The sequence below is a fragment of the Kickxella alabastrina genome, assembly GCF_025024165.1.
Source record: "Kickxella alabastrina strain RSA 675 chromosome Unknown BX661scaffold_11, whole genome shotgun sequence".
In the NCBI taxonomy this organism is placed as follows: Eukaryota; Fungi; Kickxellomycota; class Kickxellomycetes; order Kickxellales; family Kickxellaceae; genus Kickxella; species Kickxella alabastrina.
Window position 1 is genome coordinate 241,402 of NW_026251482.1, and position 14,209 is coordinate 255,610.

General features: G+C 45.5%; 5 protein-coding genes across 5 annotated transcripts; 4 read left to right on the forward strand and 1 right to left on the reverse strand.

The window, feature by feature from the left end:
* Window positions 1-1,841: 1,841 nt before the first annotated feature.
* BX661DRAFT_182475 (uncharacterized protein) lies at window positions 1,842-2,950 on the forward strand (the record flags this gene model as incomplete). The annotated part of the gene is made up of 2 exons (XM_051535979.1): window positions 1,842-1,994; window positions 2,120-2,950. Coding segments are annotated over exons 1-2 (967 nt in total), but the record flags the coding sequence as incomplete, so codon positions are not given.
* A 3,682-nt stretch (window positions 2,951-6,632) lies between these two features.
* BX661DRAFT_17271 (uncharacterized protein) lies at window positions 6,633-7,036 on the reverse strand. The gene has a single exon (XM_051533794.1). It carries the CDS (start codon window positions 6,989-6,991, stop codon window positions 6,740-6,742), a length of 252 nt encoding a protein of 83 aa, XP_051391647.1. The 5' UTR covers window positions 6,992-7,036; the 3' UTR covers window positions 6,633-6,739.
* Window positions 7,037-7,502: 466 nt separating this feature from the next.
* Window positions 7,503-8,823, forward strand: BX661DRAFT_17276 (uncharacterized protein). The gene is made up of 2 exons (XM_051533797.1): window positions 7,503-7,832; window positions 7,966-8,823. Exons 1-2 carry the CDS (start codon window positions 7,562-7,564, stop codon window positions 8,706-8,708), a joined length of 1,014 nt encoding a protein of 337 aa, XP_051391648.1. The 5' UTR covers window positions 7,503-7,561; the 3' UTR covers window positions 8,709-8,823.
* Window positions 8,824-9,774: 951 nt separating this feature from the next.
* BX661DRAFT_182497 (uncharacterized protein) lies at window positions 9,775-10,511 on the forward strand. Its single transcript, XM_051535980.1, has one exon. The coding sequence runs from the start codon at window positions 9,803-9,805 to the stop codon at window positions 10,475-10,477; it is 675 nt and encodes a 224-aa protein (XP_051391649.1). The 5' UTR covers window positions 9,775-9,802; the 3' UTR covers window positions 10,478-10,511.
* A 1,088-nt stretch (window positions 10,512-11,599) lies between these two features.
* Window positions 11,600-12,708, forward strand: BX661DRAFT_182501 (uncharacterized protein; the record flags this gene model as incomplete). The annotated part of the gene is made up of 2 exons (XM_051535981.1): window positions 11,600-11,752; window positions 11,878-12,708. Coding segments are annotated over exons 1-2 (967 nt in total), but the record flags the coding sequence as incomplete, so codon positions are not given.
* Window positions 12,709-14,209: the final 1,501 nt, after the last annotated feature.

Here is a 14,209-nt window from a genome sequence, read left to right on the forward strand (position 1 = left end):
GCATGTTGATTGATTTTGACCATGCGATCAACTGCGAGAATCTGGATGCGATGCCGAAAAACGAGCATATCGGCACACTGAATTTCATGAGCGTGAACAACCTCGAGGGCAACAGCAACAAGCGCACCGAGCTCGACGACTGGGAGGCGCTGATTTATGTCCTGGTGTGGCTTGGAACATTTGGACTCAATGGCACACCCAAACATGACAGTGATGCAGGTGGCACAGAAGGACTGCAGGTGCTAGAATCAAATATTGGGTTAACGGCACAACATTAAAGGACATTGCCAGCTACAAGCGCGACAATTTGGACTGCAGTTCCATGTTTAAATCTATTCTCAACCAGTTTGATAGTAGGGTGGAGCATACCAATGTCTTGCAGGGTTGTTGAGTATGATGCGCAATATTCTAATCGACAATGCAGGATGCAGTGAAGACGGTAGGGGCGCAAATATGAAACACCCTTTTGAGCATGGCAACTGTGAATTATCCGCTTGAAAGCTACGCCTGGTTCACTTTCTCCATTATCCAAATTCGCATTGGCAGTTCAACGGCGAGATGCTATGAACAGTCCAATGATTGATCCGTTTAAAGCGCGCGCTGACATGGCACAACTATTGCCAAAGATTGTTGGCCATGTTGGAGAATATTGCTGAGTATTGCCAAGAATTGTTGAACAAGACAGAAACTGAAAGCAACGAGACAAACACAATGAACTAGTTCATTTGTTTATTTTTAGGGAAGCTAATTTTGGAATATATTTTTTACATATTAATTATAAATTGTTTGCATTCAAATATTAATGCTAAATTGAAACGTGTACATATGAAGCATAGCATATTTAATAGTGAGTGCAATAAGCTATATATTTGAGAAAATAATAGCTACAGCTGTATGAATGTTGAAATTTGTGGTTATCCGTCATGTTTTCAGTTTTGAATAACTAGATACATAATCTGTGGTGCCCAAGTCACATTTTTGATTTCTCTTGCCGTCTTGATGTGACAACATTACTAATAGTGTTAGTGTTGCCGCAGTGTTTATTTTTAATATGTATTGCTCACATCAAATGTCAACAAAGGCCTTTACAGCGCCACACAGACGCGGCGTTAATTTTTAATTCCACACCAGACATTCCCCCTCAAACCCTTTTTATTTTTACACTATTCAACAGTTCAACTTATTCAGTACATCAACACCCAGGCACTACATAATCAGGAATTTTAATAATATTATTTTCGACTACATTATACGCAAATATACGGACATTATATTGCTTTTAACATACGTGCAGGTAGATTTAGTTTGTGTATGCATATGTTGTGGCATTATCTTTACAGACAATATTACATCTTATATACAGGGTTACTTGATAATGGTGTTGAAACGGGTTTGTTAATTATTTGTAACTAGTTATAGCCAACTGCACATACATGAAATTGTTATGCCTTGATTTGAAATGGGTTTCAAATAATGTTGCCAATCCGGTCAATGCAAAATTACTTACCAAGTAGTGCGGATAAAGCTTGCATACTCTATCACATTGTGCACCCAGCTTTCTTTATATTTGTCTGGCAACCACGCTCTCCTGACATTACCAATGACAGACAAAAGTTTGAATTTGAATATCGATAATTCACATTGTTTTTATCCGGAAACTTGGTAAATTTGTCTATTATTTATGACAAGTACAATGTAAACAATGTCTAACACTATACATTAGCATATTTTGCTACGAAGAGAAGCTGTTCACAGCTTACAAGTTTTCAATTTGCTCAATTTTCTTCAGCCGTTTATTCATATTTTATACTGCCATATTTTTATTTGGTTTTCTGCTTCATTTTTCACCCCTTTGGTTATGCCTGAATCCAGACGAAAGAGAAAGGCCACTGGGCCTCCTGAGGACGCCCAAATCGTCACCACCAACTTGCACTGGTGCCACAAAGAGATGCGAGATCGCCTAAAGAAGAAAAGTGTAAAACCTGCATCGCCATGTAAGTAGTTTACCAATACTATAATAATAATTTTGAAAGTTCATTTTATAATATTTAATTACTCAATATATTTACACTCAAATAAAATTATAAATTATTACATAAAAATGTTGAGCGTTATGTAGACTCAGCAGAGGGAGCAGCCCACCCCACTGGCAGAGCACGCACAAATACTCTGATACAGCCCAGTGTTGCTTCTGCATGCACGATTTCCACATGGATACAAACGCCCAAAGAGCATAGCGATTCGGTAAAGGACGAGGCCGCACGCGAGTGGGAACACTACATTAGCAAACCACAAGCAGGCGTGCTTGAGCTGGCTGAGCCCAAGGCTGCGGATCGCAGGGAGCGCGCGGCCAATGTTTCAAAGGTTATCCACAAGGGCGTCGAGATGTTTGCGTCCAGCTCCAACCACATACTAGCCGACGATGCAGCTATGCTTGAACAGATTATCATGGCCGACTCAATCCATTCCAGCCGCTCGACACGCTCAAAGAAAACAGCTATCAAAAACCTTGCATCTGAACTGCGCTTGGCCAGCAACAAGTTCTCATTGTGGACCAGCACACACAACTCGGCAGATAGGTTGTCCACCGAAAGACAATTCTATCCACCAGTTATTGCCTTTTTTGTGTTTGTCGGGTTGGTCAGCCACGCACTGGATACCTGTTCTCTTGGGGAGAAGGCACGGCCAGTACCACTCAGAAAGATTTTGCCTTGTCACTCGACAGACAAAATGTGCGAGGATTCACAGTCGGACGAAAGGATCGACATTGGCTTGGAGACGAAGAGCATAGGCAGTGCATCTGTTGGCCGCACCTTCAGTTGGCAGAAGGAAAAGGTTGCCACTCTCGATGAGGCCATAGTAATATGGTACTCAAAACTATTCTTAGTTATCGAAGTGAAGCAGGGAAGCACGAAAGGCGACAAGGTTGATGCTGTACAGCAATTATTCCGCTACACCCGCAACCTTTTTCGCACCCAGCACAATCGTCGTTTTGCTTGGGGGCTGACAATTTGTGGCAGCTTTGTGCAGACCCATTTTTTGGTCCAAATTTTGTAGCGACCTCTCCAGAAATGGATGTGCATACAGAGGCAGGCCGTGGTGCATTCGTTGGGCTGACTGTCAACTGGTCTTTCTGCAGCGAGGATCAGCTCGGATATGATTCTTCAGTGAGGTATTTAAATAACCTTGGCTGCTGGGAGATAACAGTGTCTGGCGGTTCTATAGGCGACACAGATAACAGCAGCAGCAGCATCGATACTGTTTCACTGGGGTCTACTGGGGAGGTGTTTTACAGCAGCACCATCCTTTTGACTGCTGATCGGATGTTTGGGCGGCACACACGGTGCTTTATAGCAACAGAGGTCAAGCCGACTGAAAGGAGTTGCATCAAGATGGAGGATTGCGACACCCTAATTAAGGATGCATGGCTAGAGTCTGTGGGGGTTGGAGGTGTGGATCCGCGCAATGAGGTTGCTCATCTGCACGACATCACCCAGACGCTGAAACATTATCAGGAGCTTGCAGGCACATACCCAGAACTCAAATGTGGCGGTCTAGTGCGCCTTCAGCAGGACAGCGACAACACATTTACTGAGGACACGACCCTCAGTATTCTTGGCGATCTTTTTTCCAATTTAGCAGTTGGCAACAAAAAAGAGCAGGAGCACAAGCCACAACTCCGTGTACACAGGCGTGTTGCCATGTCGCCAATTGGAAAGCCGCTTAATATGCTCAAGTCTGTGCCAGAACTCATCATTGTCGTTGCCGACGCCATGCGTGCTCACCGCGCTATTGTCGAGCATTGTCACATCCTGCACCGCGATGTTATGCCAGGGAACATCCTGTTCCGGCGCATGAATGATGGAACCGTCAAGGGTATGCTGGTTGACTTTGATCATGCGGTCAATTCTTTAAAGGGCCCTCATACTCCACATGATGAGCGCACAGGTACTCTCCCGTTTATGTGCATTCACGCCTTAGAGAGAAGCCAACTCCCACGCACCGAGCTCGACGACTGGGAGACGCTGATTTATGTCTTAATTTGGATTGGGACATATGGCTTTAAAGGCGCAAATGGCCGAGATGCTAAAATCAAGTATTGGGTTGGCGGCACAACATTAAAAGACATTGCCAAAAATAAGCGCGGCGATTTGGACAGCAGTTCCAGTTTTAAATCTATCCTCAACCAGTTTGATAGTAGTGTGGATCATATCAATATTCTTGCAGGGTTGCTGAGTATGATGCGCGATGCTCTAATCGACAATGCAGGGTGCAGCGAGAATGGCAGGGGCGCAAATATGAAACAACCTTTTGACCATGGCAAATGTGAATCATCCGCCTCGAAAGTCATGCCTGGTTCATTTCCTCCATTATCCAAATCCGCATTGCCGGTTGAATGGCGAGACACTATGAACACTCCAATGATTGATCCGTTTGAAGTGCGTGCTGACATGGCATCAACTATTGCCAAAGAGCTGTTGGCCATTTTGAAAAATATTTCTGGGTATTGCCAAGAATTGTTGATCAAGGCAGGAACTGAGAGCAGCGAGTCAAGCACAGATGCTTAGGCATTCATATTATTTTATTATATTTTATATTTTATTAGTCATTTATCATTTTCATTTCCATCTAAATATCAACTATTCTTTTTATCAATTACCAATTCATTAATAGTAAAATATATCGTAACTTAATGACAATATTAGATATGGAAATTTTGCAATGGTGCGGGAAATTTGTGGATTTAATATGCATGTAGTGATTCTCATCACATAAGCTCGGCTGGGCCGAGAGCTTGCAGGTCAATGCCGATCAGGCATTAATGGAACAGCAGCCAGGATTTTATAGCTGCATATAAAATGGAAGCAGGGAAGGCTCAACAGGAGGTTTCCTCAGTTTTTAGGTTTTATTACAGATTTATTGAACTCATTTATCACGGCAATTACTAAAATGCATTTATTTATATAGCAAATACGATAAATCAAAAAACAATGTGAATCGATAAAGAAAATAGCTAACGCTTTCGGGTTGATAAGCATAGTTTAATCATGACTAAGAAATATGAATCTGATACAGCACAATGTGGAGTGAGGACGCATTACCAGCTTTTATGACATCAACAGTTTAGCAGCACAGCAGTTGCACATGCAGCTGAGACAAAGCGCAAGGAATTTATCACTAAATGAATGGTTGTTGATAACTGTGGGAGCAAGTGGAAAGAGTATCAATAGTCAGTGAAACGTGCAGGTAGGCAAGGCAAGGCAAGACAAGCAAGCACACACATGTTGCTGAGTGAGCAGTCTTCAACTGCAAACCAAGGCAGAAGTGCACAACAGTCGCCGAATAAACGAAAGAGCAGCAATGGCAACGTGTGGTGCTAGAGTACGAGATGTCTGAGCAAGATTAGGGCAGCTCACAGGTCGCGAGTCGATCAGGATCCAATGTCGATGAAGGCAAGAGCGAAATGACACAAATGCGTGCGCGTGTCTGTCTGTGTATAAGAAAAAAGGGCATGCACACCATGCAATGGTGCTATCCGTGGCTTATAGACGGTCAGCCACAATATATCCACTCGGTCTCAGACTCCGTCATCAATCTCCAAGTGTCTCTTCTATAAGTGCCAACAAAGCAGCACAGCGATAAACACTCACAGGGGCAAGGGTCAGCCAGGCACAAATATAGGTGCAAAAAGAGGCAGCCGGGCAAACAAGAAAAACAGAGCAAAGCCGAGAAAGACAAAGAAAAGCGTGAGAAAAACAAAGAAAGACGCGAGAGACATGACAGGTAGGAACAAATGTGCAGAGCGTGACGCTCCCAATTGCTGACAAAGGCGGCAGCCGTGGGCCACAGCTTCACAGGTGGTAAAGCAGGCTACAGTAGCAGACATAAGCAGAGTAAAGTCAAATCAGGGCGCAGTGCCAAAAAGCACAAGATGGACTCAACGTGGGAGTAGATAGAGGAGGGGACAAAGGGCACACTACAATAGGCAAGCAACATCACGAAAACCGAAAGTGACACACTAGCAATGAGCAACGAGGCCAAAGGACGACAAAGTGACAAAAACCAAGCGCACAGGCCACAAAGTGCGGAATGGGCATGCAGGCGCAAACAACAGACAAGAAACAACAACAAGCGTTCTCCACATTGTCTGCCACTTGCACGGTCGGGGTGCAAATGGAGCAGGCGATGAGAACAGTGGCAGAGAGCAATCAGGATCTGCCCGTAAAAAGAGGCAGAGCAGATGTGAGACAAGCACGCTCAGTGTGAGCACTGAGCGAAAGAGATAGGCCTAGACGCGAGTGGACAAGATGACAAGGCAGAGGTTGATCGAGAGCCGCTGGTTCCAGTTATGTTGGCACAGCAAAAACAAAATGAGAGAGAAGCCAAAACGAGACCCAGGACAGAGACTCAAGATCGGCCAGTTGTGTGCTGCTGCTGGTAGTGATGTTGCTGCTGCTGATACTGGTGCGTGGCTAAAGAGACAGTGACAGAGGGACCATGAGAGGCAAGATCGCAAGAATGGCATCAATGTGGAGTGAGACAAAACGACTATCAGTGCGGCAGAGCAAGCGGGTGTGAGGGAGCGGTGATAGAGTGAGACAAAGGTAGACCAGCAGTGTGCGCACAAGCGTGACAGAGAAAGCGCATCTCCACACAAGCGCTTTGGCGAGGGCAGCAGTGGAGCAGCAAACAGACAAACAAAAGAAACCGGAATTCGAATGCACAAATTCAAAAAGTGCTAAAGTGAAAATAAAAGTGCCAAATGGGCAAAAGTTGAATGACTGAAAGAAAGAGGAAAGAGCGACAGAGTGAAGGACAAAGCCCAAGCACTAAAATAGGGGTAAATGAGATTACAGCAAGAAGCGAAGAGAAAAGGCCATTTGAAGGAATACTTGTGCGCCTCTAACGCCAAGAACAGCGACAGAAATGCAAAAAAATAAAACAAGAATAGAAAAGGAAGAGTCGACCACAGAAGGTTTTTGGCGACCATATATCTACACGGCAACTCGCTGCGTTTTTGACTCGTACGACAGGCAGAAGGAGCAGCCGCAGAAGATATAATAAGCTGCTTGCAATACAACTGCTTGCAAAATCCAAAAAGAATAATAGGTGTAAATAAAAGACAAGCGCTGAATATTCGTTTGCCAAATGTAAACAAAAACCAAAATATTTACCATTTTTGACACAGTACCTTGGTGCGATTCTTATTATAAAACCCCAATAAAACATTAAACGAGTAATCCACAATAATTCCCTTGCAATGGGCGGCGGAGCTGTGTTTATAACTATCGAGGGGACAGTGGTGGTGGTTTCCGAATGTAAGGGATTGTGTCTTGCGCGGTAGTTGAGGCGGCTGTCCTAAATTAGTGTTGCGGAACGCAAAGATTAAAATATTTACCATTGATTGTGTGTGTATTTTGTTATTGCAAATCATCACGCACATAACTGCTTCTCTTTTTTTCCTTTTTCTTCTCCGTTCAAATTATTTTGATATATTTTCAATAGTTACACGCTTTGCAAACCAGCATCACCTTGTTTAATTCACACTTATATTCTAAACATGCCGACAAAGAGAGTCCGTCAAAACGACTGTGCGCAGCCGGTTACCGCAAAGCGGCAGAAGCGACAGATGAACGCTTCTCAGCCAACAAACACAAAGAGAAAGGCAGCCGCGGCCTCCAAGCAGGCACCGTCAGGCAAGAGAGCAAGGAAAAACGCGGATACTGCTGCCAACGCCGCGCAGCTGCAAAACAACAGAAAACGCGTGTACAAGAAGAAAGCAGCCCCGCGCCAGAACAAAGCCCAGCCTGTGCCTATTACGCCGTCTGATAGTAAGTGTTTGTTTGTTTGTTTTATTTGCAGACAGTTGCGTATGCCGACACATATCCTTGCGGCCAGCGTAAGGTGCTTTGGTGCGCTCACAACATACTAACAGCATTTTATTATTCCGAAATTGTTTTGTAGGCAGCAACACAAAAGAAGGCAGTCCAGCTGGTGACGAGCAGGCCGACACAGCACCCGGCCCTTGTCCCAGCAACGGCCACGTTGATACCAAGCCCAGCTCGTCGGAAAGACAAAAGATGTTTGAGCGTATGGAGCCGGCTATGCGCGAGTTAAAGCGACACCTCAGCGGACCACATCCCAGCGTCGTCGAACTGGCAGCACCAGTGGCTGCAGAATACAAGCAGAGGGCGGCCACGGTTGCTGATATTGTTTACCGGGCCATGGAGCAGCTTTCATCTGGCTCCAAGCACACGCTGGGTGGCGACTTGGCTATTATGGAAGAGCTCATCAACGCCGACTCGGTCTGGCCCGTTAGGCTAGCTCGCTCGAACTACGCCGCCATTGATTATTTGGCGAGCAGGCTCAGGCAGGACTACGATGCGCTTTCCAGGTGGACAGGCGCACACACACCTAGCGACCACAACGGAAGCAGCAGCAGCAGTGGCGACGTAAGCAAGGGTGCCGAGTCATTTACCTCGTTTGTATCTCGTATTATTCAGGGGCTGCATCAGCATGCCAAAGGAGAGCAAGGACGCCCCGAGCCACGCCGGGTGCTCATTCCGTCCACTGCGCCAGTCAGCACTACAGATACTGGGAAGAGTGCACCCACCAGACCACTGGTCGGATTGGCTTGGGAATCGACTCTACGCTGGCCACTGTCGCTACGACCGACAGCTCCGAGGCAACGTTGGACGGCAATATAGACGCAATCGACAACAACGACGAGTGGTACGCCGGTCTGTTTGCCGCCATCGAGGTCGGGCAAGGCTTGTCGTCGGGTGACGTGGACGATGCCGCGTTGCAGCTGTCTAAGCACTGTCGCCGCATTTATCGCGCGCAACCCAACCGGCGCTTTGTGTGGGGCCTGACTATTTGCGGCAGCTCTGTCCGGGCATACTTGTTTGGATGCAACTTTGTTCTGGTCTCTGAAGCCATGGACATTTGCACCGAGGCGGGCCGCGGCGAGGTCATCAAGCTGTTTGTTAATTTGTCCTTTAGCGAGGACCACCGGCTGGGTTTCGACCCAAGCATTAAGCACTTGCATGACCTCGACTGTTGGGAGATTACGGTTCCTGGCACAGCCACCATGGACAGTGCTGACAGCACGGACAGCAGCAGTGGCAATGCCAGTTTTTATGGATCTATTGGATCTACTGAACGCACATTCTACAGTAGCCACATATTAACTGAGGCTAGTCATTTGTTTGGGCGGCTCACGCGGTGCTTTTTAGCAACGGATAAGAAGCCAACCAGAGACAATCGCATCAGAAGCAAGGACTGCACCGTTTTTATCAAGGACGCTTGGACCGAGGTGGCTGATGGAAGTGGTATCAATGACGTGCGCGACGAGGTTGCCCATCTGCGCAAGATCACCCGGACACTCGAGCGCTATCCAGAGCTTGCGGGCACATACCCAGTCCTCGAAGCTGGCGGTCGCATTAAATTCCAGAGTTGCAGCAGCAATACATGTACTGAGGACACGACGCGCAGCATTCTTGGGGACCTATTTGACAATGTCACAGTCGGCGAGAAGATTCGGAAGCTGCCATTTTGTGCACACAAGCGCATTGCCACGTCGCCGATTGGCATGCCACTTGATAGGCTCCAGTCCGTTCCCGAGCTGATCATTGCTGTTGCCGATGCTATGCGCGCCCACCGCGCCATTGCCGAGCACTGCAATATATTGCACCGTGATATCTCAGCAGGCAACTTTCTTTTCCGGCGTATGATGGATGGCACTGTCAAGGGCATGTTGATTGATTTTGACCATGCGATCAACTGCGAGAATCTGGATGCGATGCCGAAAAACGAGCATATCGGCACACTGAATTTCATGAGCGTGAACAACCTCGAGGGCAACAGCAACAAGCGCACCGAGCTCGACGACTGGGAGGCGCTGATTTATGTCCTGGTGTGGCTTGGAACATTTGGACTCAATGGCACACCCAAACATGACAGTGATGCAAGTGAACACAGAAGGACTGCAGGTGCTAGAATCAAGTATTGGGTTGACGGCACAATATTGAAGGACATTGCCAGCTACAAGCGCGGCGATTTGGACAACAGTTCCAGTTTTAAATCTATCCTCAACGAGTTTGATAGTAGGGTGGAGCATACCAATGTTCTTGCAGGGTTGTTGAGTATGATGCGCAATATTCTAATCGACAATGCAGGATGCAGTGAAGACGGTAGGGGCGCAAATATGAAACACCTTTTTAACCATGGCAACTACGAATCATCTGCCTCAAAAGCCACGCCTGGTTCACTTTCTCCATTGTCCATATTTGCATTGTTGGTTGAATGGCAAGAAGCTATGAACAGTCCAATGATTGATCCGTTTAAAGCGCGCGCTGACATGGCACCAACTATTGCCAAAGAGTTGTTGGCCATGTTGGAGAATATTGCTGAGTATTGCCAAGAATTGTTGAACAAGACAGAAACTGAAAGCAACGAGACAAACACAACGAACTAGTTCATTTGTTTATTTTTAGGGAAGCTAATTTTGGAATATATTTTTTACATATTAATTATAAATTGTTTGCATTCAAATATTAATGCTAAATTGAAACGTGTACATATGAAGCATAGCATATTTAATAGTGAGTGCAATAAGCTATATATTTGAGAAAATAATAGCTACAGCTGTATGAATGTTGAAATTTGTGGTTATCCGTCATGTTTTCAGTTTTGAATAACTAGATACATAATCTGTGGTGCCCAAGTCACATTTTTGATTTCTCTTGCCGTCTTGATGTGACAACATTACTAATAGTGTTAGTGTTGCCGCAGTGTTTATTTTTAATATGTATTGCTCACATCAAATGTCAACAAAGGCCTTTACAGCGCCACACAGACGCGGCGTTAATTTTTAATTCCACACCAGACATTCCCCCTCAAACCCTTTTTATTTTTACACTATTCAACAGTTCAACTTATTCAGTACATCAACACCCAGGCACTACATAATCAGGAATTTTAATAATATTATTTTCGACTACATTATACGCAAATATACGGACATTATATTGCTTTTAACATACGGTGCAGGTAGATTTAGTTTGTGTATGCATATGTTGTGGCATTATCTTTACAGACAATATTACATCTTATATACAGGGTTACTTGATAATGGTGTTGAAACGGGTTTGTTAATTATTTGTAACTAGTTATAGCCAACTGCACATACATGAAATTGTTATGCCTTGATTTGAAATGGGTTTCAAATAATGTTGCCAATCCGGTCAATGCAAAATTACTTACCAAGTAGTGCGGATAAAGCTTGCATACTCTATCACATTGTGCACCCAGCTTTCTTTATATTTGTCTGGCAACCACGCTCTCCTGACATTACCAATGACAGACAAAAGTTTGAATTTGAATATCGATAATTCACATTGTTTTTATCCGGAAACTTGGTAAATTTGTCTATTATTTATGACAAGTACAATGTAAACAATGTCTAACACTATACATTAGCATATTTTGCTACGAAGAGAAGCTGTTCACAGCTTACAAGTTTTCAATTTGCTCAATTTTCTTCAGCCGTTTATTCATATTTTATACTGCCATATTTTTATTTGGTTTTCTGCTTCATTTTTCACCCCTTTGGTTATGCCTGAATCCAGACGAAAGAGAAAGGCCACTGGGCCTCCTGAGGACGCCCAAATCGTCACCACCAACTTGCACTGGTGCCACAAAGAGATGCGAGATCGCCTAAAGAAGAAAAGTGTAAAACCTGCATCGCCATGTAAGTAGTTTACCAATACTATAATAATAATTTTGAAAGTTCATTTTATAATATTTAATTACTCAATATATTTACACTCAAATAAAATTATAAATTATTACATAAAAATGTTGAGCGTTATGTAGACTCAGCAGAGGGAGCAGCCCACCCCACTGGCAGAGCACGCACAAATACTCTGATACAGCCCAGTGTTGCTTCTGCATGCACGATTTCCACATGGATACAAACGCCCAAAGAGCATAGCGATTCGGTAAAGGACGAGGCCGCACGCGAGTGGGAACACTACATTAGCAAACCACAAGCAGGCGTGCTTGAGCTGGCTGAGCCCAAGGCTGCGGATCGCAGGGAGCGCGCGGCCAATGTTTCAAAGGTTATCCACAAGGGCGTCGAGATGTTTGCGTCCAGCTCCAACCACATACTAGCCGACGATGCAGCTATGCTTGAACAGATTATCATGGCCGACTCAATCCATTCCAGCCGCTCGACACGCTCAAAGAAAACAGCTATCAAAAACCTTGCATCTGAACTGCGCTTGGCCAGCAACAAGTTCTCATTGTGGACCAGCACACACAACTCGGCAGATAGGTTGTCCACCGAAAGACAATTCTATCCACCAGTTATTGCCTTTTTTGTGTTTGTCGGGTTGGTCAGCCACGCACTGGATACCTGTTCTCTTGGGGAGAAGGCACGGCCAGTACCACTCAGAAAGATTTTGCCTTGTCACTCGACAGACAAAATGTGCGAGGATTCACAGTCGGACGAAAGGATCGACATTGGCTTGGAGACGAAGAGCATAGGCAGTGCATCTGTTGGCCGCACCTTCAGTTGGCAGAAGGAAAAGGTTGCCACTCTCGATGAGGCCATAGTAATATGGTACTCAAAACTATTCTTAGTTATCGAAGTGAAGCAGGGAAGCACGAAAGGCGACAAGGTTGATGCTGTACAGCAATTATTCCGCTACACCCGCAACCTTTTTCGCACCCAGCACAATCGTCGTTTTGCTTGGGGGCTGACAATTTGTGGCAGCTTTGTGCAGACCCATTTTTTTGGTCCAAATTTTGTAGCGACCTCTCCAGAAATGGATGTGCATACAGAGGCAGGCCGTGGTGCATTCGTTGGGCTGACTGTCAACTGGTCTTTCTGCAGCGAGGATCAGCTCGGATATGATTCTTCAGTGAGGTATTTAAATAACCTTGGCTGCTGGGAGATAACAGTGTCTGGCGGTTCTATAGGCGACACAGATAACAGCAGCAGCAGCATCGATACTGTTTCACTGGGGTCTACTGGGGAGGTGTTTTACAGCAGCACCATCCTTTTGACTGCTGATCGGATGTTTGGGCGGCACACACGGTGCTTTATAGCAACAGAGGTCAAGCCGACTGAAAGGAGTTGCATCAAGATGGAGGATTGCGACACCCTAATTAAGGATGCATGGCTAGAGTCTGTGGGGGTTGGAGGTGTGGATCCGCGCAATGAGGTTGCTCATCTGCACGACATCACCCAGACGCTGAAACATTATCAGGAGCTTGCAGGCACATACCCAGAACTCAAATGTGGCGGTCTAGTGCGCCTTCAGCAGGACAGCGACAACACATTTACTGAGGACACGACCCTCAGTATTCTTGGCGATCTTTTTTCCAATTTAGCAGTTGGCAACAAAAAAGAGCAGGAGCACAAGCCACAACTCCGTGTACACAGGCGTGTTGCCATGTCGCCAATTGGAAAGCCGCTTAATATGCTCAAGTCTGTGCCAGAACTCATCATTGTCGTTGCCGACGCCATGCGTGCTCACCGCGCTATTGTCGAGCATTGTCACATCCTGCACCGCGATGTTATGCCAGGGAACATCCTGTTCCGGCGCATGAATGATGGAACCGTCAAGGGTATGCTGGTTGACTTTGATCATGCGGTCAATTCTTTAAAGGGCCCTCATACTCCACATGATGAGCGCACAGGTACTCTCCCGTTTATGTGCATTCACGCCTTAGAGAGAAGCCAACTCCCACGCACCGAGCTCGACGACTGGGAGACGCTGATTTATGTCTTAATTTGGATTGGGACATATGGCTTTAAAGGCGCAAATGGCCGAGATGCTAAAATCAAGTATTGGGTTGGCGGCACAACATTGGAGGATATTGCCAGCTACAAGCGCGACAATTTGGACAACAGTTCCATGTTTAAATCTATCCTCAACCAGTTTGATAGTAGGGTGGATCATATCAATGTCCTTGCAGAATTGTTGAGTATAATGCGCGATGCTCTAATCGACAATGCAGGATGCAACGAGGATGGCAGGGGCACAAATATGAAACAACCTTTGACCATGGCAAATGTGAATCATCCGCCTCAAAAGTCACACCTGGTTCACTTTCTCCGTTATCCAATTTCGCATTTCCGGTTCAACAGCAAGAGGTTATGAACACTCCAATGATTGATCCGTTTGAAGTGCGTGCTGAC